At 50.3% G+C, this 25,432-nt stretch overlaps 1 protein-coding gene across 1 annotated transcript; it reads left to right on the top strand.

The window, feature by feature from the left end:
* The first annotated feature begins 20,503 nt into the window (after nucleotides 1–20,503).
* On the top strand, nucleotides 20,504–24,559 carry LOC130483400 (uncharacterized protein K02A2.6-like). Its single transcript, XM_056856162.1, has 2 exons — nucleotides 20,504–20,888; nucleotides 21,429–24,559. Exons 1-2 carry the CDS (start codon nucleotides 20,504–20,506, stop codon nucleotides 24,557–24,559), a joined length of 3,516 nt encoding a protein of 1,171 aa, XP_056712140.1.
* Nucleotides 24,560–25,432: the final 873 nt, after the last annotated feature.

Genomic DNA, 25,432 nt, shown 5'->3' on the forward strand with positions numbered 1-25,432 from the left:
GGAGATCAGTTGAATTAGCAGGAGATCTCCTGCTACTACCTGGCAGTTGGCAACCCTACTGAGCAGGGAGTGAAAAAGCCCACCTCCAGTAATCATGCTGTGTACTGATTCATTCTAGGTGGGGTCCTATGCACAAATCGATCAGGTAGTGCAGTCATTAACCATACTAATCACCTGCTCAGACAAAAAGAATGCTGGATTGTGTGTGTTATTTGAGTGTGTGTTATATGCCAACAAGTAGCTTCTGGCTTATGAATAGGGTTGCCAACTGCCAGGTAGTAGCAGGAGATCTCCTGCTAATTCAACTGATCTCCAGCCGATACAGATCAGTTCACCTGGAGAAAAATGGCCGCTTTGGCAATTGAACTCTATGGCATTGAAGTCCCTCCCCAAACCCCGCCCTCCTCAGGCTCTGCTCCCAAAATTTCCCTCCGGTGGCAAAGAGGGACCTGGCAACCCTACTTATGATTTATTTCCAACCTATGAATTTCTGACCTCTGAGTCCCCTTCAATTCCAGTTAAGCAATTGGTGCTTTGAAATTTGATCATGCTAGACTGATTTGAAACTAATTTACTTTTTTATTACTTCCTGTAGGAAACACTGGAAATTGTAGCTTCCTGGATGTACTCTGAATACTCTGCTTGGGACATATAGTACATATAGCCTACTTTGTTTGCAGGGGTTCTTGCTAAATGAGCAGTTTCCTCAGACAGTACAACTTGGTTGCTCTTTCTATAATTTTGAGGTACATTTTATTTTAGTTAATGGTGGGTTGATATGGTTTGAGTTGTGCAGAATTCAGCAGGGTTGCAGAGGACTGTGCAGATGTCTTCCACAGTTCACCTCAAGATTGACAGCACTCCCTCAAGAGATGTTGAGAGTGTTGCCTGGGGAGGTGGCATTTGGGTAGGATAGGCTGGCTCTTCTGGGTAGCACTCTAGGAATTTCCCCTAACCTCTATGGTAAAGTCATTAGAGACATGAGGAAGCTCCTAGAGTGTCACTGTGCAGGACATTTTCTAGCCATCCTCCTGTTTCTCGGTTTCTTGAGGGTGGGAGATTGGAGCCAAGGGTGGGGTTACCTGCCACAGGTGGGTAAATGGCAAGGCTACTTTGGGGTAAGAATGGGGCTGTCCCTGTACGAATCGGTGTGTTGCCTTGGAACCCCTTCCACCTTGCAGAGGATTCTGGGAGATGCTTTTAATTAGCATGGACTGCAATGCTAGAAGAAGTGCAAAAGACCGGAGCCTTTCATTCTGAGAGAGAGAGAGAGAGAGATCATGGATACTTCCTCTTCACAGATTTCTCAGAGTCTTTTTACTTGGGTAGGAAAGACCTTTTTCTACCCCCCACAGCTCACAGTGTATTTAATTTTAAATGGCGTTGTTTCCTCAGTATAAATCATGCCTCCTCTCCCCACTATTATACCTGCTGAGAGAAGAAAGAAGGCAACCTCCCATTCATGTATCATGAGGGAGGCATCTATTTTTAAACAACAACAGGGTGCATTAGTGATAGGACTAATTCCTCCCTCCCTCCTACACTTTACTCAAATGGTTGTAGTATATTTTTCTCTCACAGCCTAACTTCCATCAGAAACCAGACAAGCAAGAATAGAGAAGGCAAGTTATGGCTGAGAGAGTTTCTAGGGCCCTATCTGATCTAGCATTCTGGTCAGAACAAATGTGAATAACTTCAAAAAGCTTGCAGAGAAGTCACAGCGGGCAACAGATGGGTTTGCTCTGAGAAGGCTGCAATGGTCTCTGGACAATCCTGTGTAGTTCTGCTGGACAGCAATCTGCAGATGCAGTGTTTATTTAGTTTGCTATTTATGCCCCTACAATGTGTAATGGGGGTGTCTTACAACATTCTCCCCTTCTCCTTTTTACCCTCATAACAACCAAATATTGTGCTGCCATCACCATCACAGAGTAAGATTTCAAACTGGCTCTACGCCATTTTTGTTTGTTTGCTTGCTTGCTTACTTCATTTATGTGTGCGTGTTAAGTGCCATCAAGTCGCTCCTGACTCATGGCTACCCTGTGAATCAAAGTCCTCCAAAACGTCCTATCTTTAACAGCCTTGCTCAGGTCTTGCAAATTGAGGGCTGTGGCTTTCTTTATAGAGTAAATCCATCTCTTGTTGGGTCTTCCTCTTTCCTTGCTGCCTTCAACTTTTCCTAGCATGACTGTCTTTTCCGGTGACTCTTGTCTTGTCCTAATGTGACCAAAGTACAAGAGGCTCAGTTTAGGCATTTTAGCTTCTAGGGTCAGTTCAGGCTTGATTTGATCTATAATTTGCTTTTTTTTGGCAGTCTACGGTATCTGTAACACTCTCCTCCAATACCACATTTCAAAGGAGTCTACTTTCTTCCTATCAGCTTTCTTCATTGTCCAGCTTTCACACCCATACATACCGGTAGTAATAGGGAATACAATGGCATGAATTAACTTGATCTTGGTTGCCAGTGACACATCCTTACACTTAAGAACTATCCATTTATTCCTACTGTTTTAAGTTTACTCCCGAGTCTTGAAGCGCCTTGTCAAAAGCGTTTTCAAAGTCCAAGTGTATCATGTCCACTGGGTCACCATTGTCTACGTGTTTGTTTACTTTCTCAAATAACTCTGAAAGGTTAGGGAGGCAGGACTTCCCTTTGCAGAAGCCATGCCGATTTCCCCTCCGCAGGCCTGTTCCTCCATGTGCCTAATCCTTCTATCTTTGATTAGTTTCTACTAATTTGCCTAGGACAGACGTTAGGCTGACAGGCCTCTCTACTTTCCGGGTTCCTCTCTGAACCCCTTTTTAAAAATTGGTGGAACATTTGCCACTCTCCAGCCTTCTGGTATAGTGGCTGAATGTAGTGATAGGTCATTTAGACGCTTTCTTGCCCTCGGGGGCTTTTGGGGAGATTCACATGATGGTTTTAAGTTTGGAGGTCTAAACAAGGGCTCCCCTTCCATCATTGTTTCTAGTTGCAGACATTTTTGGTAGGGCTTTATTGTGGCAAGACTCATGGGCACTATGAACACATGAACACGTGAAGCTGCCTTCTACTGAATCAGACCCTCAGTCCATCAAAGTCAGTATTGTCTACTCAGACTGTCAGTGGCTCTCCAGGGTCTCAGGCAGAAGTCTTTCACATCATCTACTTGCCTAGACCCTTTAACTGGAGATACCGGGGATTGAACCTGGGACCTTCTGCATGCCACGCAGATGCTCTACCACTGAGCCATGGCCACTCCCCTTTGGGATGTGCGCTGCCAAGTCATGAGAGGGGTGCAGTGCAACTTGATATCAGCAGTGGCACTTGAAAGAATGAAAAGTCTGGTTTTAGTGGTTCCTCTTGTCCATGGGCCACAGTGTTGTGCAGTTTGGTTGTATAGGATTAGGATGAAACTGAACCCTTTTCCGTGGACTTGGCATGGGAAATGGTCAGGAATCTGCCTGCTCACTGTACTCCCTGTGGATCAATTCTCAGAAGCAGGGTGCTAATGACACTCGATTCATAGACTCCTTTCTAAGGGAACCCAGGTCTCTTGGCACTCTGTTGGCAGGCTATTCCTTCAATACCACTGGGCTCTTTCCAGCCAATTGTTATGATTAGTCTTTGGCTTTTATCACAAGAACAGATGATGAGAGGGAGGGCATCTTGGCCATCTTCTGGTCACTAGGGGTGTAGAGGGGGGAGGTAGTTGTGAATTTCTTGCATTGTGCAGGGGGTTGGACTTGATGGCCCTGGTAGTCCCTTCCAACTCTATGATTCTATTATTCTAACATATTTGCCCAAGCGATCCAAACAGAATCATAGAATCATAGATTTGGAAGGGACCACCAGGGTCCTACACAATGCAGGATATTCACAACTACCTCCCCCCTACACCCCCAGTGACCCCTAGTCCATGCCCAGAAGATGGCCAAGACGCCCTCCCTCTCATGATCTGCTCAAGGTCATAGAATCAGCATTGCTGACAGGTGGCCATCTAACCTCTTCTTTAAAATCTCCAGGGAAGGAGAACTCACCACCTCCTAAGGAAGCCTGTTTCATTGAGGAACCGCTCTAAGTGTTAGAAAATTCTTCCTAATGTCTAGATGGAAATTCTTTTGGTTTAATTTCAACCCGTTGATCCTGGTCCTACCCTCTGGGGCAACAGAAAAAGACACGGCACCCTCCTCTATATGACAGCCCTTCAAGTACTGAGAGGGGATACGATAACTATCTTCAAGAACTTGATGGTTATCATATCCCCTCTAAGTCTTAAACTCATCAGGCTAGACATACCCAGCTCCTTCAACCTTTTCTCATAGGATTTGGTCTCCAGACCCGGCACCATCTGTGTTGCCCTCCTCTGGACACGTTCCAGCTTGTCTACAACTTTCTTAAATTGTGGTGCCCAAAACTGAACACAGTACTCTAGGTGAGGTCTAACCAGAGTAAAGCAATACCATCACTTCCCGAGATCTGGACACTATACTTCTGTTGATACAGCCCAAGATCGCATTTGGCTTTTTAGCTACCACATCACACTGCTGACTCATGTTCAGTATTTGCTCTACTAAGACCCCAAGATCCTTTTCGCACCCACTACTGCTCAGACAAGTCTCCTCCATACTATAACTATGCACTTGATTTTTCCTACCTAAGTGCAGAACTTTACATTTATTTTTGTTGAAGTGCATTTTATTAGTTTTGGCCAATTCTCCAGCCTGTCAAGATCATCCTGTATCGATTGCTGGACCCGAGGAATCTTGCAAGGTAAAACAGACTTTGAACAGCTGATAAGTAAGTCGACAGATCACTTATTAGGCAAAATTTATCGCTTACTGCTGATATATGATACAGAAGACGAACAAATAAAATCATGCCAAATTAAGTGGATGGAAAACCTTGATGAGATTATAACTACGGATGAATGGGAACAGCTATTCCGGGGAAATCTCAAATTTACTCTCAGCCAAGGAATTCAAGAAAACTGGCTCAAAATGCTACATAGATGGTACATTACACCGAGTGATATTCAAAATATGAACAGTTCAGCATCCGGTTTGTGCTGGAAATGCGGGAAAGCAAAAGGCACTTTCTATCACTGTTGGTGGACGTGCACATTAATTCAAAAATATTGGAAAAAGATTCAAGGATATAGAAACTATAATCGGTCAACCTATTGTATATGATCCTAAATTTTTTCTTTTAAGCAAAGTACCAGACAAATACAGCAAAGATCATCAGATTATATTAAAATATCTAACAACGGCGGCAAGAATAGTTCTAGCATCAATGTGGAAAACAGAAAAAATACCGAAAATCAAACTTTGGATCGACAAAGCATATGAATTTATAACAATGGCACATCTAACAGAGCTACTACAGTCAGACACTCAAAAATCAAACAAAGACAAATGGCAAATTTTCTATGAATATATTAAAACTAAAAAATAATAAAAAAAATCCTTTATTATGAAAATAAAGCTTATGATTATATATAACCTATCAAAAAAACGAGAATATCTAACAGAAGTACTTCAACCACATATCCAAAACTTGAATAAAGATAAACAATCAATCTTTTTTTTTCTTTTTTTTTTTAAGGAATTTATTAAGATTAGAAAACAGTAATAGATTCTTTTAAATGTTATGAAAATGATTTTGGTGATTAAATACAATATGTTAAAAAATGATGACTAAGCAAACTATGTTAGGGGTCAACAAACGTATTTTCTTTACACCTCCCTTACCCTTTTTCCTTTCCTGTATCCCCAGATAATTCTAAAAATCAATAAAAATATCTTAAAAAAAAAAAAAAAGATCATCCTGTATCCTGGCTTTGTCTTCTTCCATTTTCTACCCCTCCCAATTTAATATCATCTGAAAATTTAATAAGCATCCCCTCTATTCCTTCATCCAAATCATTTATAAAGATGTTGAACAACTCAGGGCCCAGGACAGATCCCTGAGGAATTCCACTAGTCCCTTCCCTTTCAAGTGGAGGAAATAGGACATGCCCCTTCTTGGTTGTTCCTATTAAATTCTACACTTTTCAAAGCTGTTTTTCTCAAACTATTTCTGGCTCAAAAAGCTTTTTTTCATTCTTCAGCAGTGGGAAACTTAAAAGAGTAAAATTAAGAATTGTCAGGCCTAGCCTGTGCAGGGAATGCCAGGCATGGTCTGACAGAGGATGTTGTGCTTACTCCAGGTGCTGGCCAAGGTCAGCTCTAACAACTGCCAGCTATGTGTTATGACTCTGGACTCTGTGAGAATCTTGCCTCAAGGGGAGGGGGGTTATCATGGCATCCTGTGCTGTTCTGATTTGATCTATGCTCTTTCATATATACCCTGCACCATGCTTTTAGTTCTCATTAGTGCCAACTTGATTCTTAGCTGCTGTAAACCTGTGGATCTTCCAATAAATCACCTCTCTTTTGGACTACTTGTCTATGGATGTTGTTTATGGGATTGTCATGGGACAAGTGCTCACAAGAATAAAGTTGTCAGAACAAACATACAGACCCCCATCATGAATGTGGGCAAAGTGGGTCTTGGTCAATCCTGGCATCAATGGGGGCATGAGGTGCCCGTCCCCAGCATCTGCAAGAGGATTGCTTTCTTACAACTTTACACGCAATGGGGAAAAAGCATGCCACACTAACATTAATGAAGCCCACCTCATTTTAAAAAAAAACAACCACCACAACCACAGAAAAGAAAAAAACAAAGTGTGAATTATCTCTCGAGGAGAATGTGGGTGGGAAGGACAGCTGAGATTGGGAACTAATGTCCCACAGCGTTCACCAAGCAACTCCATGGAGACCTCTTGATTTTCCCCTGCCAGCTCCTAGGAGACCTGCTCATCTCCACAATACTGGAATATTGAGAGGGGGTCAGTCGGATCCCTTTGAACTTACTGAGTAGAAGAAGAGTTGGTTTTTATATGGGGACGTTCTCTACCACTTAAGGGAGCATCAAACTAGCTTACAATCACCTTCCCTTCCCCTCTCCACAACAGACACCCTGTGAGGTTGATGGGGCTAAGAGAGTGTGACTAGCCCAAGTTCATCCAGCTGGCTTCATGTGTAGGAGTAGTAAAACCAACCCGGTTCAGGGAGGCTGAAGTTGGTTACCTATTCCCAGTTCGTTCCCTATTCCCAGTTCCTTATTCACATTCCATAGTACCTGAATGTTTTTGAGGACAATTCAAAAGCTCTGCATCCCAAACTATGGATTGGACCACCACATATCATACACCATACACTCAGGGGACTGTGCCCTTCGAGCTGGCGAATGCTGGGTCCTGGCCCAAAGTCTGGTTCTTGTGCCAGCTGCTCCCAAGTGGGGTACCCCACAACCAATACACAGACACTGCACCCCAAAATAATCTTTGGACCTCCCCAAATTACACATCCCCACATTCCAGAGACTGTCCCCTCCAAGAAGACATACAGTGGTGCCCGGTCCAAACACCGGTTCTGGCACCACTGGCTTCTTTTTGGGTCCCCCCCCCCTCAGAAACCTGTATTGCAAAGAAGTTTTGAATAAGGAACTGGTTCTCTGCACCCCAAAATATGGATTGGACCACCATGTATCATACACCCCCACATTCAGGGGACTGTGGTCTTCGAGATGGCGCTTGCTGGGTCCTGGTCCAAAGTCCCGTTCTTGTTCCAGCTGCTCCCAAGTGGGGTGCCCCCAGGACCAATGCACATGCCGACTCTGGGGCCCAGCTGCACCCCAAAACAATCTTTGGACAACCCCACATTACACATCCTCACACTCGAGACTGTCCCCTACAAGAAGATATACAGTGGTGCCCGGTCCAAACACCGGTTCTGGCTCCACTGGACCCCAGTGTCTGCATGCGCATAGGTCCTGGAGGCACCCCACTTGGGAACAGCTGGCACAAGAACGGGACTTTGGGCCAGGACCCTGCACCCATTGCCTTGTAGGGCACAGTCTCCTGCGTGTGGGGGTGTATGATATGTGGTGGTCCAGACTTTTTTGGGGGGTGCAGAAGACAGAGAACTATTCCAGTTCCTTATTCAAAACTTGCTCGCAATACAGGTTTCTGGGGGGGGGGACCAAAAAGGAGGCAGTGGTGCCAGAACCGGTGTTTAGACCGGGCACCACTGTATATCTTCTTGTAGGGGACAGTCTCTGGAGTGTGGGGATGTGTAATTTGTGGTGGTCTAAAGATTATTTTGGGGTGCAGTGTCTTTCTGTGTATTGGTTGTGGGGCACTCCACTTGGGAACAGCTGGCAGAAGAACCAGACTTTGGGCCAGGACCCAGCATGAGCCATCTTGAAGGGCACAGTCCCCTGAGTGTGGGGGTATATGATATGCGGTGGTCCAATCCATCTTTTGGGGTGCAGAGCTTTTGAATTGTCCTCAAAAACAATCAGGAACTAGGGAATGTGAATAAGGAACTGGGAATAGGTAACCAACTTCAGCCTCCTCCCGGTTCACCAGATTAGCCTCCGCCGCTCCTGTGAAGTAGTGGGGAATCAAACCCAGTTCTCCAGATCAGACTCCACAACTCCAAACCTCCACTTGTAACCATTCGCCCATGCTGGTGTAGTTGATTTGCGGGGGGGGGGGTGTTTTCCTTTCAACCCACATTAATCCTACTGCCAGAACTCGTTGGGCTTCAAAGTTGCGACCCCAAAAGGTGTGTAGCAGGCTGGACAGGGGAGGAATTAGGGATGCGGGGGATACCTCCATAGAACTCCTTGTCAGGTAAAAATGTTTGTAACTTGGGGTTGCCAGCTGTCCTCACTAGGATTTGTCCAGCAGCGGGGAGGCGATAGATATCTGCTATCTTCATCCTGTCTATTGCCTCACAGGATTTGGAAAACAGAAATGTTTTTGCCGGTTTTGCAGGTATCAGAAAGAGTTCAGTTGGCAGATAACTAAAGTATCGAGTGTCACAAAGGAGGGCAACCACTAAAAGGGCCCTTATTTGAGTTACCATTCAAAGAAGGTCAGATCTCTGCCTCAAATTCTTGCCACACATTGAACATTTCTGAGGTTCCTCCCCTGCGTGGATTCCTCAATGCAGAAGGAGATAGGAGCTGGTCTTGAATCTCCTTCCACCCACAGAACCCACCCTTGCTCTCTTCCCTGTGGGATCTATTGGAGGTTTCAATCATGGCTAAATCTCTTTCCACCATCCCAGCATTGATACCTTTTCTTCCCACGTAGGGTAAGGCAGGGGAGTCAAACAGGCGGCCCATGGGCCGGTTCCGCCCCCCAGAGGGCTTTTCTCCGGCCCGTGAGCTGAGGCAGCCAGCCGCCACTCCTCCTCCCTTTATAAGTTTCCTAGGAAAGCGGCAGCCTCGTGCGCCCAACCAGTGACCTGGCCCTGTCATTCCCAGGTGCAAGGAGACCCGTCCGGCCTCGCTGCACCCAGCCACCCCTCCTCGTCTTTCCAGTCTATCCACTCCACCCACCCCTCCTTGCTTTTTCAGGGGCAGTGAGCCCCGTCCGGCCTCGCTGCGCCCACCCCACCGACCACACCCTGTCTTTCCCGGCCACAGTGAGGACGGTCCAGCCTTGCTTCAGTTTACCCATGCCTCCCTTGTCTTTCCCACCCAGCCACCCACCTCGCCCCGTCTTTCCCGGGTGTAGCACTCGCTCACCCCTCCTCGTCTTCCCCACTCATCTCACCCTGACTTTTCTGGGCGCAGGGCCTCGCTGCTCCCACCTTTCTGCACCCCCTCACCCACCCCTCCTCGTCTTTCCCACCCACCAACCCACCTCGCCCCATCTTTCCCGGGTGTAGCACATCACAGCGCCCACTCGCTCATCCCTCCTCGTCTTCCCACTCATCTCACCCTGACTTTTCTGGGTGCAGGGCCTCGCTGCTCCCACTTGCTCACCCCTCCTCATCTTTCCTGGGTGCCTTGGCTGGTGGCGGCCACCTTGCCAGCCCAGATCTGGACGGGGGTGGTGGGCTAGTGAGTCAGCTTCCAGCTTGTCAAAAGGCAAAGAGTACTGGATGTAGAAAGACAGCATGATCTAAATAGACTTTAAAACGTGTTACAATCAATGCACCCTTACTAATGTAGCCCAGATGCCTTATTTTATTCACTTGGATAACCCTGACTATAGGAGGGCCTTTACCTTGTTACGTTGTAATGCTCTTCCTTCGGCAATATTGGAAGGGAGATATTAAAAGATACCCTATGGTGAACGTTTATGCCCTTGTTCTGATGGGAGCATAGAGACCCTTGAACGTGTCATTTTTTACTGCAAAATTTATAATATAATAAGACATGTCTCTTGTAATAGCTGGCTGTGTGTGTATAAAGTGCCATCAAGTCGCAGCTGACTCATGGCGACCCCTTTTGAGGTTTTCATGGCAAGCGACTAACAGAGGTGGTTTGCCAGTGCCTTCCTCTGCACAGCAACCCTGGTCTTCCTTGGTGGTCTCCCATCCAAATACTAACCAGGGCTGACCCTGCTTAGCTTCTGAGATCTGACGAGATCAGGCTACCCAGGGAGAATTAGAGCGACTCGTCTTTCTAACATGCTCTCAGATAAGGACACTGAGATAACCTTTAAAATGGCCACAGTTGGATGAAGAGTTATGAAGACTAGGCGAGCGTGGGCCGAACCTAATGGAGGAGCGTTGTTTTTTATATTTATATATGGACTGTAACTGTGTTTTATTTAAGCTTAAGTTTTTAATGCTTCCCATATGAGCTTGTGATTATGTTTGACAAATATTTATTGATGTATATAGCTATTATTCTTTTATTATGTAAAAGTTTTTATTGTTGGTCTTGGACCGTGTTAAAATAAATCTGAATCCCACTTGCTCACCCCTCCTCATCTTTCCAGCCCACTCACCCACCTCACGGTTTTTTGGGGGTGTAGCACCTCGCAGCGCCCACTCGCTCACCCCTCATCTTTCCTGGGTGCCTTGGCTGGTGGCGGCCACCTTGCCAGCTCAGATCTGGACGGGGCTGGTGGGCTGGTGAGCCCGCTACCAGCTCGTCAGCCAAGCCGGCCACCACCACCCCATCCAGATCTGGGCTGGCAAGTCAACTGTGGGCTCACCAGCCAAAGAAGCCACCCCCCACCCTGCAGGTTAAAATGTCAAAAAATAATAATTCGAGGGACTACAGATCCTAACTTTATAGAAGACACAGACATTTGGTAGTATTTATTTATTTATTTGGTACACATACTCGGCCCGACCAAATAACATTTATGTTATATCCGGCCCTCCTAACACATGAGTTCGACACCCCTGGGGTAAGGTTTCTGTGTAGATGCAAGCTCTTAAGAAGAGTTTACATTACTTCAGCCCCTTCTATCTGACGTTGTCTTTGAGATTTGAAATACATGCTGACTTAATCTCTATCTACACTCTGAGCATTCTCCCGTGTGGGATCTTAGATGATTTTGAAGAGCACCACTCCGGCTGAATCTCTTTCCACACTCTGAGCATACAAATGGCTTCTCCCCTGTATGGGTTCTTAGATGCTGTTGAAGATTGCCACTCAGACTGAATCTCTTTCCACACTCTGAGCATTCAAAAGGCTTCTCCCCTGTGTGGGTTCTTACATGCCGTTGAAGAGAGCCACTCTGACTGAATCTCTTTCCACACTCTAAGCACTCAAAAGGCTTCTCCCCTGTGTGGGTTCTTAGATGCCATTGAAGAGAGCCACTGTGACTGAATCTCTTTCCACACTCTGAGCACTCAAAAGGCTTCTCCCCTGTGTGGGTTCTTAGATGCCATTGAAGAGAGCCACTCTGACTGAATCTCTTTCCACACTCTGAGCACTCAAAAGGCTTCTCCCGTGTGTGGGTTCTTAGATGCCATTGAAGAGAGCCACTGTGACTGAATCTCTTTCCACACTCTGAGCACTCAAAAGGCTTCTCCCCTGTGTGTGTTCTTAGATGCTTTTGAAGAGAGCCACTCAGACTGAATCTCTTTCCACACTCCAAACATTCAAAAGGCTTCTCCCCTGTGTGGGTTCTTAGATGCCAATGAAGAGAGCCACTCTGACTGAATCTCTTTCCACACTCTGAGCACTCAAAAGGCTTCTCCCCTGTGTGGGTTCTTAGATGCCGTTGAAGATGGCCACTGCAACTGAAAATCTTTCCACACTCCGAGCATTCAAAAGGCTTCTCCCCTGTGTGGGTTCTTAGATGCTGTTGAAGAGAGCCACTCAGACTGAATCTCTTTCCACACTCTGAGCACTCAAAAGGCTTCTCCCCTGTGTGGGTTCTTAGATGCCGTTGAAGAGAGCCACTCTGACTGAATCTCTTTCCACACTCTGAGCACTCAAAAGGCTTCTCCCCTGTGTGGGTTCTTAGATGCTGTTGAAGAGAGCCACTCAGACTGAATCTCTTTCCACACTCTGAGCATTCAAAAGGCTTCTCCCCTGTGTGGGTTCTTAGATGCCGTTGAAGATCGCCACTCTGACTGAATCTCTTTCCAGACTCTGAACATTGAAAAGGTCTCTGCTTTGTGTGTATTTTTTGGTGCACAAGGAGCTGTGATCTGTATTTGAAGTACTTTCCACACTGTAAGCATTTACGTGCCCTCATTATACTATGCTTTGGGAAGACTGTCTTACTCTTCCTTCCATGAGAGAACATCCTTCCATTCTCTGAGCAGAGAAATAGCTGCTCACCTGAATGAATCCTTTGGTGTTGAAAAAGGTTTGACTTCTGCAAGAAGCTCTTGCCATCTGGGCAGCTAGAAGGTTTCTCTCCTGCATGTATTCTTTGATGTCGAAGGAGCTCCACTTTGCAAAGAAAGCTCTTTCCGCACTCTAAGCATCCATGGGTCTCCTTTCCTCTGTGCATATGCAAATGGATATCATATTGGGTTTGATCTGAGACATTCATGCCACACTCCAAACACTTACATGCTTCCTCCACCATGGGGATTAGTTCACAGAACTCCCTCCCTTGGCCAGGAATGGATTTATCCCTCTTCTCGACCATGGGACTTCCTTTCTGCTTCTTACATCTGCCTTGATTCTTGACACTTCCTTGCAAAGTTTCATTTTTGACTTTATCTGGCAATAACTGATGCGGTTCTTCATTGCCCTCATTCCACTGATCATCCCCTGTGGAATAAAAAGAGAGCCCATTAGCAGACACACAAGGAGGTCTGACATTCCCTTGAAGTTTCATCTATGCTCAAAGCATTGCAGTGGCTTTTTCCTGCTGTTCATTGAAGTGTACACTAATAGACACTTGAAAAGGACATGAAAGCCTGCTGCATCATAAAGGCTGGGTTTGCAGCCTAACAATTTATACAGCTCCTCACCTGAGTGAATTCTTTGATGTGAAGTAAGGGCTGCTTTCCGACTGAAGGTCTTTCCGCACTCTGTGCACCCATATTGTTTTTCTCCTGAGGGAATTTGTGTCTTGGAAACATCACTCGTGTTCTTACTGAAAATCTTTCCAAAGGCCACATTTTCATTTTCCCTGGAGCGGATTCTCTGGTTAGCACGGAGGCCTTCGTTCCTTCTTGTTTTGGTTGACCTTTCTTTGTGGACTGGAATTTCATGGAAGCCCCCTCCTCTTTGGGACGGAATGGGCTTATCCCTCCTCTTGTCTGTGCAGCTTCCCTCCTGTCTCTGTGGCCCACCTCCAAAGTTTCTTTTGGAGTCTTTATTCTTGGCTTCTTCCAAGCAGAACCCCTGAAGTCCCCCAAGCATCTCCTCGACATGTGCTGTTGGAAGAAAGAAAAGAGGTCCGCAAGAAGCCAAGCCACCCATCAGACAGTGCTCACTGAGGGGTCTGCATTTCCTTTATCAGACCTCCTTCCTCTCCCAACTGAGCCACTGGTCACACCTTCTGCCTAGCCAGGCCCCCTCCAGATCAGCAGTTATTATATTCTGCCTATCCCTCCCCTCCCCTCCCCATATGTACTTTAAAGGGGAAAAGTTGAAAATAATTTCTTCCCCCACCAATCACATTTGACTTGTCATGCAACTCTTTTGATTCTCTGCTATTCGTGATTAAATAGAAGAGAAGAAGTTTTTTACACTCCACTTTTCTCTACCCTGAAGAGTCTCAAAGCGGCTTACAAGTCACATTCCCTCCTCCTCCCCACAATAGGCACCTTGTAAGGTAGATGGGGCTCAGAGAGTTTTGAGAGAAATGTGACTGGACCAAGGCCACCCAGCAGGCTTCGGGTGGAGGAGTGGGGAATCGAACCCAGTTCTCCAGATTAGAGTCCTCTGCTCTCAACCATGATACTACACTGGCTCTCCACAAGAAGTGACCATGATATCCAGTCCTGCAACTGCACAGAGGGTTTCTTTCTAGTTGTGCTGAAAGCCTTGAAGAGCTGGTTTTAAGCCTCTGCTTGCGGGCGGGGGTGGGGGAGAACCCAGGACTTCACCAAGTGAACTCCACAGTCTTTTGGAAGAGGTGTCAGTTGTTGGAAGGGCAGGTAAGGCTGAAAGGCATCTGTGTGATATCTATAGGAAAGGGCCTTTGGCCTCCTCCAGTTTGGCTGTCAGAATCAGAATCAGATAACCTTTATTGGCATAATATTGATGGTCACAAGGTCAGAGATAAACAGATAATTTTAATCTAGATATGTACTAAGTTTGAATCTTAACCTTAAGAACTTCTGCCAAAAACTCCGCCACCTTCACCGTAACATTAGTTGTAATGTCGTTCAGCAAGAATTGGCAAGTGGATGTTCTATAAGTGGCCATTTGTTTGTTGATTAAAGGTAATATAATTTTTTTGCAGGGTACTTCATGTAAATGACAATCTAAGATAATGTGTTGTAGGGTGTCTGGCTGGCCCGTTCCGCATGGACATACCCTCTTGTTAAAGGGAGACTTAGTAAACTGCCCATATAAAACCTTAGGTGGGAAGGAATTGAGTCGAGCTAGAATGAATGCTCTCCATTGAAGAGGTTCCTCAAGTGTACCAAAGTATTGCTGCGTCTTTCCGGGTAATATTGACAAACCCATTTTAAGTGGGGAACATACTGGCAGAGTGAGCGGGCATTTTTTCTGATATTTGTGATCTAAGAGTCATTGTTTGATTATATAAAAAGCTGCTTTTTCCTCTAGCATTAATAACTCATCCAGGTTAATTCCGATTTGATTAAGTTTGGCTAAAATTGCTGAGAACCAGCTGGCCCTATATGAATCCTTCAGAAGATGGAACATTAGATCTTTCAAGTGGGCTCTAAAGTGGATTTTAATCCATTATTTAAAAGTCAATATCCAGGCTTTTGTCTCTATTAAATTGTGGCCTATTTCCAGCGAGATGGCTGGATATGAGACGCATTTTGGGATTCCTAATATTTGTCTTATAAAATTCGCCTGAAGGCTCTCCACATTGCTGTTAAATGCCCTTATTTAAATTGGAATACCATAGAGTTTTTGGCTACATGTTTTGAGGTGGAAATTTTTAATAGCCGCGGTAATGTTCTGATTGGCCTTGGAAAAAAGAAGTCTGTGCCCTGTCCAAGACAGACGATAATTGAATGTGATGCCTAAATATTTGTAGTTTTTAACTTGTTCTATTGGGGTGCTATCAATACTCCATTTCACTGGATGACTTGGCTGTCCATAAGTTACGCCCCCAACCTTTTCCTGGGATATCCAATATTTAAGGATACAGCTGTCCCTCAAAAGCCGCAGCTGCGCTCAGCCCCGGAAAGAGCTTCTGAGCCACCCAGATTTCAGGACCCAGAAGGCCTCCCTCCCTCCCCTCCTTTCCCAGCAGGCTTTATGATTTTACCAAATTACAAGTTGGTGAGAAGTGAAGCAGAAATCCTCCAGGGCGATTCCTTGTTCGTTCCCTTGAGATAACCATGAAGGATACTCACTTGCAGCCAGCTCATCTGGGAAGGAAGTACTCTCTTGAGAGCCTCTTGAAAAACTCTCCAGTTTTTGTTCACATCCAAGGCCTATCTCTGTCTCCTCCGTAGTCTCTCTTACAATCCTGGCTCCTTTGGAACACACTGAAAGAAAGTGATCGTTCTTACGTGAGGAAGGAAAGAAACCCAGAGAAGGGGAATTTTTTTCCTGGAAGAATGGAAGCTTGGTCAAGATTAAAGCCCACAATTCCAACCAGTGTAAGGGTGTGCGTGGGGGTGTGTGTGAATCCATTCCAGATCACAGTCAGAGGTGATTGTAACCCCATCTGGGGGACAAGTGTGTAGTAATGGTTGGCAACTGGGAGGTGACCCCTTCCAGAGTTTTCCTGAGGGCCTCTCAGTCCCGCCTTGACCTCAGGCCAGGACACCCTCTCTGGCTTGAGTGATGGCCACAACATTGGCCTCTGTTGCCCTTTGGCCAGCTAGGTGGCTTGAGTCCCTCTACCTGCCCATGCTGAATATCGCTTTCGTTGCCATGCCACCACCTTGAGGATCCCAGCAGGAAACAAGTGGCTGGGCTGGCCTCAAAACGATACATTGCTGTTCAAGAATTCGGTTCATGCATCATCCCAATGGCAGCCACTTGCACGTGCAGCACCTACGAAAGAGCCTTACTCAGAGAGGCCACGCTCCCATAGTTCTCCAGCATGACTTCCTTGCAAAGAGCTCTTTGGCCCGGATCCAGCAGGGCCCATTCTGCCTCTGTGAAATGCACAGCCACCTCCTCAAAGGAAAACGGAGACTGAAAGAAAAAGCAGATTCCCTCGTCAGAGATCAAGCCAGGCAGAGACGGCACCCTGGAAGGGGGCATTCTGGGAGGGTGCAGGATGGAGAGCTTGGCATGGGTAAAGGGAGTGGCTTTCAGGGCCTCTCTCACTTGGACACCAGAGCAGCAACTGCAGGAGCAACCCCACCCCACCCCTGACAAAGGAAAGAAGACACAGGTGTCCTCCACTCAGGTCCCCTACCTGGACCAGAGGTGAAGCAGCCGCTTCCAAACCTCCGCAAAGACGATGGCTCAATAGCATCTCTCCACTGCCTACTAGGGAGACAAGAGAGGAAGGAAGAACGTTAGTCTAGAGTTCCTATCTTTCCTTTTTTGAGATGCCTGGAGTCCCTCTAATGGAAGGAAGGAGAGAGATGGATATTTTAATTCATGTGAATAAAAATGCAATTGCTTCCCATGAATCTGTCTAATCCCCCTTCAAGTGAGTGACCATCACTACCTCCTGTGGAACCAAGTCCCACAAGCTCACTCTGTGTTGCGTGCAGACCCATTTCCTTTTTCTGCCCCACAGCTTCACCATGTGCCTCGATCCCATCCAGCCACAAAGTATCTTTACCATGTGAGACGGCATCTTGGGTACACTCCTGGACCTCATCCTGCTGCCCTTCCTCCAACAGAGCTCCTTCTGCCTCAGAAAACTTCACTTCCATCTTCAGGGATGGTCCCCACATCTGAAAAAACAGCAAGGGAGACAGGTAAGAATCGTCACCCCTGCATCGACCAACACAGCTGCTTCAAGCACAGGGGCCAGAATCAGGGTTGGTTGTTTTCCCATCCAAGTGAATTCTCTAGAGGTATCCATATCTACCAGAGAAGCCCTATGATAAAATCCTTGCTTGAAAGAGATGAAGGAAACCCCCTCACCTGCTCTGCCTGCCTCTTCTCCTCTGCCTGACTCAGGAGGAAACCTTCGGCCAGGGCCACCGCCTGGGAACTGGTCTCCGGCCCGCATCCTCTGACCCAGCACTGCATTTCCGGGGGCAGGATGGTCAGGAACTGCTCCAGGATCACCAGGTCCAGCATCTGCTTCTTGGAGTGCCTATCCGGCTTCAGCCAGTGCTTGCAAAGCCCATGAAGCTGGCTGCAAACCGCTCGGGGCCCATCGGTTTCATGGTAAAGGAACTGCCAGAAACATTGGCCTTGGACATCTGCTGTCCTCGTTTCCTGAGCCAGGATCTCTGGCACAGCTCTTTCCCAGAATTCAACACCACTCTCCACTTGAACAGGATGGGGACTTTCCCTTGATCTCTTGCCAATTCCAGGTCCTTCTGGGTCCTGCTGTTCCATCTCCTTCCCCTTCCCTTGGGTGGCCTCTGACTGTGGAAAGATGCCCTTACTCTCAAGGCTATGAAGAGGGAGAGAAAAAGAAATCAAAATGGCAGGAAGAGACCATTATAGCAGCCTAGTCTCAATGTCACCAGATCAGCCGTATGAAGGTAAGGGGCCATTTTTCCAGCTATGCTGAGTTCGAAGAAAGCCTTTTTTTGCCACTGCATTAACTCACTTCTCTGGCAATAATGTGGGGCTGAGAGAGGTCACCCAGCAGCCTTCCTGTGGAGGAGAGAGGAATCAATCCCAGTTCTCTCCAGGGTAGATTCCACCACTCCTAACCACTGCACCATGCTGTGGCAGGTCCCACACTGATGATATCTGGTCTCCAATGGCAATTCTTTGGTTCTGGTCCAGGTGGAGTGATTTGAACCTGTCCAACATACAGCCCCTGATGCCTCCTTCTGCTTGCCGGCACCTTAACAAGATGGGCCAAGTCCACTGTGCCAGAGGCAGCAGATCCATCCAGGAGGAGCAACAAGGAGGAGGCCTGATTTTTGACTCCTTTCAGACAGAGGTCATCCACTCAACCCAACAGGGCCATCTCCCTCCTGTAGCCCCGTCTGAAAACAGACTGAAAAGTGTCTGGAGCAAAGCAGTTCTCCAAGAAGACCTGGAGTTGGTCAGCTCCTCCGCTCTCTAGCAGTTGGCCTAGGAAGGGCAGCTCAGAGACCAGGCAATCATGGGTTCCACTATTTTTCTGTCTGTGTAAAAAGGGCCATCAAGTCACAAACTGCGTATGGCGACCCAGTGGTAGGGTTTTCAAGGCAAGGGATCAGCTGAGACGGTTTGCCATTGCCTGCCTCTGCCTGGGGAACCTGGGCTTCCTGGGTGGTCTCTCATCCCAGTAAACCTCTCAGGATCACTCTTGCAGTGACAAATGCACATCAGTTGCTCTTATAGTCCTGCCAGACATGTAAGAGCACTAGGTATGGGTGCAAGTGATGACATCACTAGCCAGCCCAGTTCCGTATTGTTATGTGGCAAAACACAGAGGTCAGGAAGTAAACATTGACATGCATTTGTTTTATAACAAAACCACATACAGGAATTAAACTCACTTGCACTTTTGTTCCTAAATATGCAACAGATGAAAGATTAGTGAAGGTAAAACATAGAAAAAAGCATTCATGGCCTTTAAGCCAGGGATTGATTTGTTTCAGTCCGTCTATAAATAAGGCTTCTGAGATCTGATGAGGCCATCCAGGTCAGGGCTCCGTTTTCTGCAGGGGTGGGATTTTCTTAGTAGCAGAGGGGATACATTTGGAAACGATTCAAAACTAATCCCCCCCCCCCTCGAAAAGGCTCGTGAGAGCTGCATTTCTCTCTTCCAAGATGGGAAAGCTGATCCCACTCGCACACACCCCTGCAATGACTTACTTGTGAGTAGACCGTCCCAGGATCCCTCTGCAAATGCATCTCTGCAGCCCCTCGTGGTCTCCTTTGCAATTCGGTAACAAAGCCTCCCTCCTTCCCCCCCCCTTGCTCGGCCGCTGTAGCAAACAGCTGGGCCGGTTTAACCGCTTCGGTGCTGCAGAGGGGTGGCCAAAAGGTCTCCCTGCTCCTTCCGCGAGGATCGGCGGCCAGAGCCGGGTGCCCGGAGCGGGTTTCAGCCAGGCTGCCGTCAGCGACGCCCTGTGCAGCTCAGTGGGATTGCTCGGGAGTCACTCCGCACAGGGTTGAGCTTCTGGGGAACCCCCAGGCTGTTCAGACAACAGCACAGCTGAGCCGGGAGGGGGGGAAAAATTGAAGCAAAGTCAAGCAAGATCACGCGAAGCGATCCGAAGCAGGTCGCATCGGAGCCTATTCAACGGGGCCCATTCTTAGCAAAGTAGCTTTAGGGTTGCATTGGAAATCTGCGTTCCTGTAACATGTTCCCTGTTCCTCGAATCAAAAATGCCAGCCTAGCTCGCTTCCTGGGGACTGGTGTGTTGCCAACCTCCAGGTGGTACAACCGATCTCCAGGCGACAGAGATCAGTTCACCTGGAGACAAATGGCCGCTTTGGAGGGTGGGCTCTGTGGCATGACACCTGTAATGTATGGGCATCAGTTAAGACCATAATGAAGGAAGCCCAGGAGCTTGAGTCCTGGGCGAAGGATCCTAGGCCCTGCTCGCATGATTGGCCACAGCCAACACATCCTATTGGCCCTAAGCCAGGTCATGCCATTGGTGACCTGGGGGTTGTTTTCCCCCTATCACAGATCAGGGGGGGAGCGGCCACCTGGGACCAGGGGAGCATATAAGCAGGGCCAGGTTGTATAGTTCCCCAGTTCCATCTGTTATTGCTGAAATCAATAAAGCTGTGTTGTTGTGGAACTCCGTCTCGACCTCGTGTGTCCTCCCCACGCGGACTTAACAGTGGCGACGAAGGCTGGTAGGCAGTCCGGCTTGCTACCGAAATCACTCTCGCTGAAATCTCCTGCGAGTCGCCGCGACTTCACGGTGCCCGGTAGACAGTCCGGCTTGCCCTTGCTGAATTCACTACGACACACCTGAGATGCAACACTTCGCTGACATGGCTACCCGGGGGTCTCTGGAAGAATTCGACCCCACCAAACCGGGCGGCTGGAAGAGCTACGCGAGCCGGCTGGCCTTCTACCTCGACGCCAACGATATCACCGATGTCGGGAAGAAGCGCTCCGCCTTCCTCAGCGTGTGCGGGGCCCAGACCTTCGACCTCGCTCAGTCCCTGCTGGCTCCCGCCGAACTGGAGACGACGCCATTTCCTGCGATCATGGCGGCGCTGGGGAGCCATTTCAACCCCCAGCCAACTCGGGCCACCCGCCGCTTGGCGTTCCACCTGCGGGACCAGGGACCAGGGGAATCTGCAGCTGCATACATCGCCGCTCTGCGCACGGCCGCCCGTTCCTGCGAGTTCCCAGACCTCAACGACCGGCTGTGTGACCGCTTCGTGTTTGGCCTGCTGAGCGACAAGTTGCGGCGCCGGCTCCTCGCCAAGAAGGACCTCGCGCTGACCGCAGCCATCGAGGAAGCCACTGCGGCCGAATCCTCCGCCCGGCCCGGACGTCTGGGTGACCGGGCCACACCGATTCCCCGCGACCCGGTTCCAGTCCACCACAAGAGCGCCAGCGACGCAGCCTCCAGCGACGAGGACGAGGCTCACAAACTGAGTGACCGCGGGGCCTCTCGGGGGCGCCGGGCTCGGGGTACCACAGACCGACCGTGCGCGAGCTGTGGCGAGCGACACGACCGCCGCTCCTGCCGGTTCCGCGACGCCTCTTGCCAGGCTTGCGGCAGGGTCGGCCACATTGCCAAAGTCTGTCGCTCGGCGCCGAAGGGTCGGTCCTCACGCCCAGCCAGGAAAGACGGCGCCCCGCGCCCCACCCACGACTTGGACGCTGATGAGCCCACCAGCGGCCGCCGGGGTCACCGCGATACCGAGCTGCACAGCGTCTCCCTCCACAAGGTGCACGGGGCAGACAAGGTCGCCATCGTCATCAAGATCGGCGGTGCGCCTTGCGAGATGGAAGTGGACTCCGGGTCGGCTCTCTCCATTATATCGATGGACACGTACCGCGACCTGGGCCGTCGCTCTGCCTCCCTCCCCGAGCTGCGACCATCCCGCGTCACCATTTGGGACTATCAGCGGCGCCGGGTGCCGGTCCGGGGGGAGGCCCACGTGCCCGTTCAATTCCGGGCCCGTTCCGGGCGCCTCCGCCTCATAGTGGTCGAGGGGCCTCGCGCGAGCCTCCTGGGGCTCGACTGGTTTCCGGCGCTCGGCCTTCACATCGGCGGCATCCACCACATCAGCCAGGCCGCCCTCGACGACGTTTGGGCGGAGTTCGAGGACGTGTGGAAGGGCCCACTGGGCTGCTACAAGGGGCCGCCGGTCCGCCTGCACGTCGACCCCGCCGCTGCGCCCATCCGCCTCAAGCCTCGCCGCGTCCCCTTCGCCCTCAAGCCCCGGATCGACGCGGAGCTTGACCGTCTCGTCGCTCAGGGGGTACTGGTACCGGTCCCCAACGCCCCCTGGGAGACCCCAATCGTGACGCCGCTCAAGCCCAACGGGGACGTCCGCATCTGCGCGGACTACAAATGTACTATTAATACTGCGCTGCGGCCGCACGCCTACCCCGTGCCCGTTGTCAGCCACCTCCTGGCCTCCCTTGCTGGGGGTCAGGTGTTTGCCAAACTGGACCTCGCTCAGGCTTACCAGCAGCTGCCCGTGGACCCCGAGTCGGCCGAGGCGCAGACGATTGTCACTCACCGGGGTGCCTTCCGGGTGACACGCCTACAGTTCGGGGTCAGCACGGCCCCGGGCATCTTCCAGAATTTGATGGAAGACCTCCTGAAGGGCTTGCCTGGCGTCGTCCCGTACTTCGACGACGTCTTGATTGCCGCAAGCTCCGAGGACGAGCTCCTGGATCGCGTCCGCCGGGTGCTCCGCTGTTTCCGAGATGCCGGGTTGACGGTCAAGCGAGAGAAGTGCCAGCTGGGCCTGCCGCAGGTGGAGTTCCTGGGCTACTTGATCGACGCAGAGGGCATCCATCCCACGCCCGACAAGATCAAGGCGATCCACAACGCCCCGCCGCCCCGAAGCAAACAGGAGCTCCAGTCGTTCCTCGGCCTGCTGAACTTTTACCACGCATTCCTTCCTAACAAGGCGTCGGTTGCCGAGCCGCTCCACCGGCTCTTGGACAAATCCTCCCCGTGGGCGTGGGGTAAGTCGCATCAACGGGCGTTCGAGGCTACCAAAGCCCTCCTGTCTCCCTCCAGCTTGCTCGTCCATTTCGATGAGAAGCTTCCTGTTGTGTTAACATGCGATGCCTCGCCCTACGGTGTCGGAGCGGTTCTGAGCCACCAGCTGCCAGGCGGTCGGGAGGCCCCGATTGCCTTCTACTCCCGGACCCTCTCCACTGCAGAGAGGAATTACGCGCAAATCGACCGGGAGGCGCTCGCCGTCGTGGCCGGCGTGAAGAAGTTCCACGACTACGTTTATGGCCGCCCCTTCTCCATCATCACCGACCACAAGCCACTTTTGGGGTTGTTCGTGCCGGATCGTCAGACACCACAAATCCTGTCCCCCCGTATGCTCCGGTGGTCGATTTTTCTCAACGCCTACGACTTCCGGCTACTGCACCGCCCCGGGTCCAGCATCGCGAACGCCGACGCACTCAGCCGTTTGCCGCTCAAGGACTCCGACCCGGACCCGTCCCCGGCCTACAACGTCATGCTGCTGGAGACCCTGCCTGAACCGCCTTTGCATGCCTCGGACATTGCGGCTCACACTGCGAAGGACCGCACCCTCACCCGCGTTCTGAACTGGGTGGGGAAGGGGTGGCCGGCGGCCAGGCCGGAGGGCGAATTCAAGCCCTTTTTCACGCGGCAGCATGAACTCTCGCTGAACAAGGGGTGTCTGCTCTGGGGGAACCGTGTCGTGGTTCCAGCCAAACTGCGCACCAAGGTCCTGGACGCCCTGCATGCCTGCCACCCAGGCATAGTGCGCATGAAGGCCCTGGCGAGGAGCTATGTGTGGTGGCCGGGCATAGACGCTGCTGTGGAAGAGTGGGTGAGCCGCTGCCAGCCGTGCCAAGAGTCGCGGCCCGAGATGCCGCGAGCCCCGACTCACCATTGGGAGTCCACCCACAAGCCCTGGTCCCGCCTCCACATCGACTTTGCCGGTCCATTCCAGGGCAAAACTTTCCTGATCGTGGTGGACTCCTACTCCAAGTGGCTGGAGGTTTCTGATGTATGCTCTATGACCTCGCGAGTGGTGGTTCGAGAACTGCGGAAGCTTTTTGCCACCCATGGGTTGCCAGACACGGTGGTCTCCGACAACGGGGCCCAATTCACGTCCGCGGAGTTTCAAGAGTTCTTGGCCAAAAATGGAATCCGCCACACGACCTCGGCCCCGTTCCACCCTGCCACTAACGGACAGGCGGAGAGAATGGTCCGCACGACCAAGGAAGCGATGCGGCGCATTGAGCGCAATGACTGGGACAGGGGGCTGGCAGAATTCCTTCTGTACCAGCACACCACGCCCAACTCCACCACCGGAAAAAGCCCCGCGGAGCTCCTCATGGGCCGCCGGCCAAAAACACCACTTGACCGGCTACACCCTGACCTTGCGCCAGAACGCCCTCGCCACCGAGAAGAACCAGCAACCCCACGAGTCGTAGAGCAGGATGCCCCCGTCTATGCCCGTAACTATGGAATGGGCCCAGCCTGGATTCCGGCTACCGTGCAGGACGCAACCGGCCCAGTATCCTACCGGGTTGCCACCCCCGAGGGTCGAGTCCTCCGGCGACACATCGATCAGCTGCGCCGCCGACTGGCTGACGAGCCCGACCGCGCCGCTGCCACAGAAGCTCCAGAGCTTCCCAGAGTGCCGGAACAAGCCGCACCAGGGGAGAGCGAGCCGAGCGAGGAGCGCCTGTCTGCCGGCATGCACAGAGAGCTCCTGGAAGCCGTTTCTCCCACCTCCTGCGAACCCGGGCCGACTGCTGCCACAGACGCGGCCCCACCACCCACAACACCAGTTCCGGTACCGCGTAGGTCGCAGCGGTTACGAACACGACCCCGCCACCTGAAAGACTTTGTGTGCTCGTGAGTGTTTGGACTTAGGGGGGAGGGGTGTAATGTATGGGCATCAGTTAAGACCATAATGAAGGAAGCCCAGGAGCTTGAGTCCTGGGCGAAGGATCCTAGGCCCTGCTCGCATGATTGGCCACAGCCAACACATCCTATTGGCCCTAAGCCAGGTCATGCCATTGGTGACCTGGGGGTTGTTTTCCCCCTATCACAGATCAGGGGGGGAGCGGCCACCTGGGACCAGGGGAGCATATAAGCAGGGCCAGGTTGTATAGTTCCCCAGTTCCATCTGTTATTGCTGAAATCAATAAAGCTGTGTTGTTGTGGAACTCCGTCTCGACCTCGTGTGTCCTCCCCACGCGGACTTAACAACACCCCACTGAAGTCCCTCCCCTCCAGAAACCCCGCCCCCCTCAGACTCCACTCCCCAAATCTCCAGGTATTTCCCAACCCAGACCTGGCAACCCTAGCCCAGTGAGGGTCCATCTAGTCCAGCATCCTGTCTTACACAGCTGCCAACTGCTTCCTCAGGGCAGAGAGGCCAAGGCGGCAAGGCCTTCCCCCAACGTTGCCTCCTGGTACTGGGATTCAGAGCTTGACTGCATCTGAACGTGGAGGTTCCCTTTCATCACCACTGATAGACTTATCTTCCATTAATCTATCTGATGCCCTTTTAAAACTGTCTCTGCCTGTGGCCACCACTACCTCCTCTGGCAGCGCATCCCACATTTTAATCACTTACTGCGGAAAGAAGTATTCTCTTTTCTCCATCCTGAGTTCCAGTATAGTGGGAGAGGGAGAAAAAGTTCCCCTGGTCAACTTTCTCCACCTGGTGTGTAATTTTATAAACCTCTCTCATCTCCCCCCCCCCCCGAAGTTGACTCTTTTCTCA

The sequence above is a fragment of the Euleptes europaea genome, chromosome 10 (genome assembly GCF_029931775.1).
Source record: "Euleptes europaea isolate rEulEur1 chromosome 10, rEulEur1.hap1, whole genome shotgun sequence".
Classification (NCBI taxonomy): Eukaryota; Metazoa; Chordata; class Lepidosauria; order Squamata; family Sphaerodactylidae; genus Euleptes; species Euleptes europaea.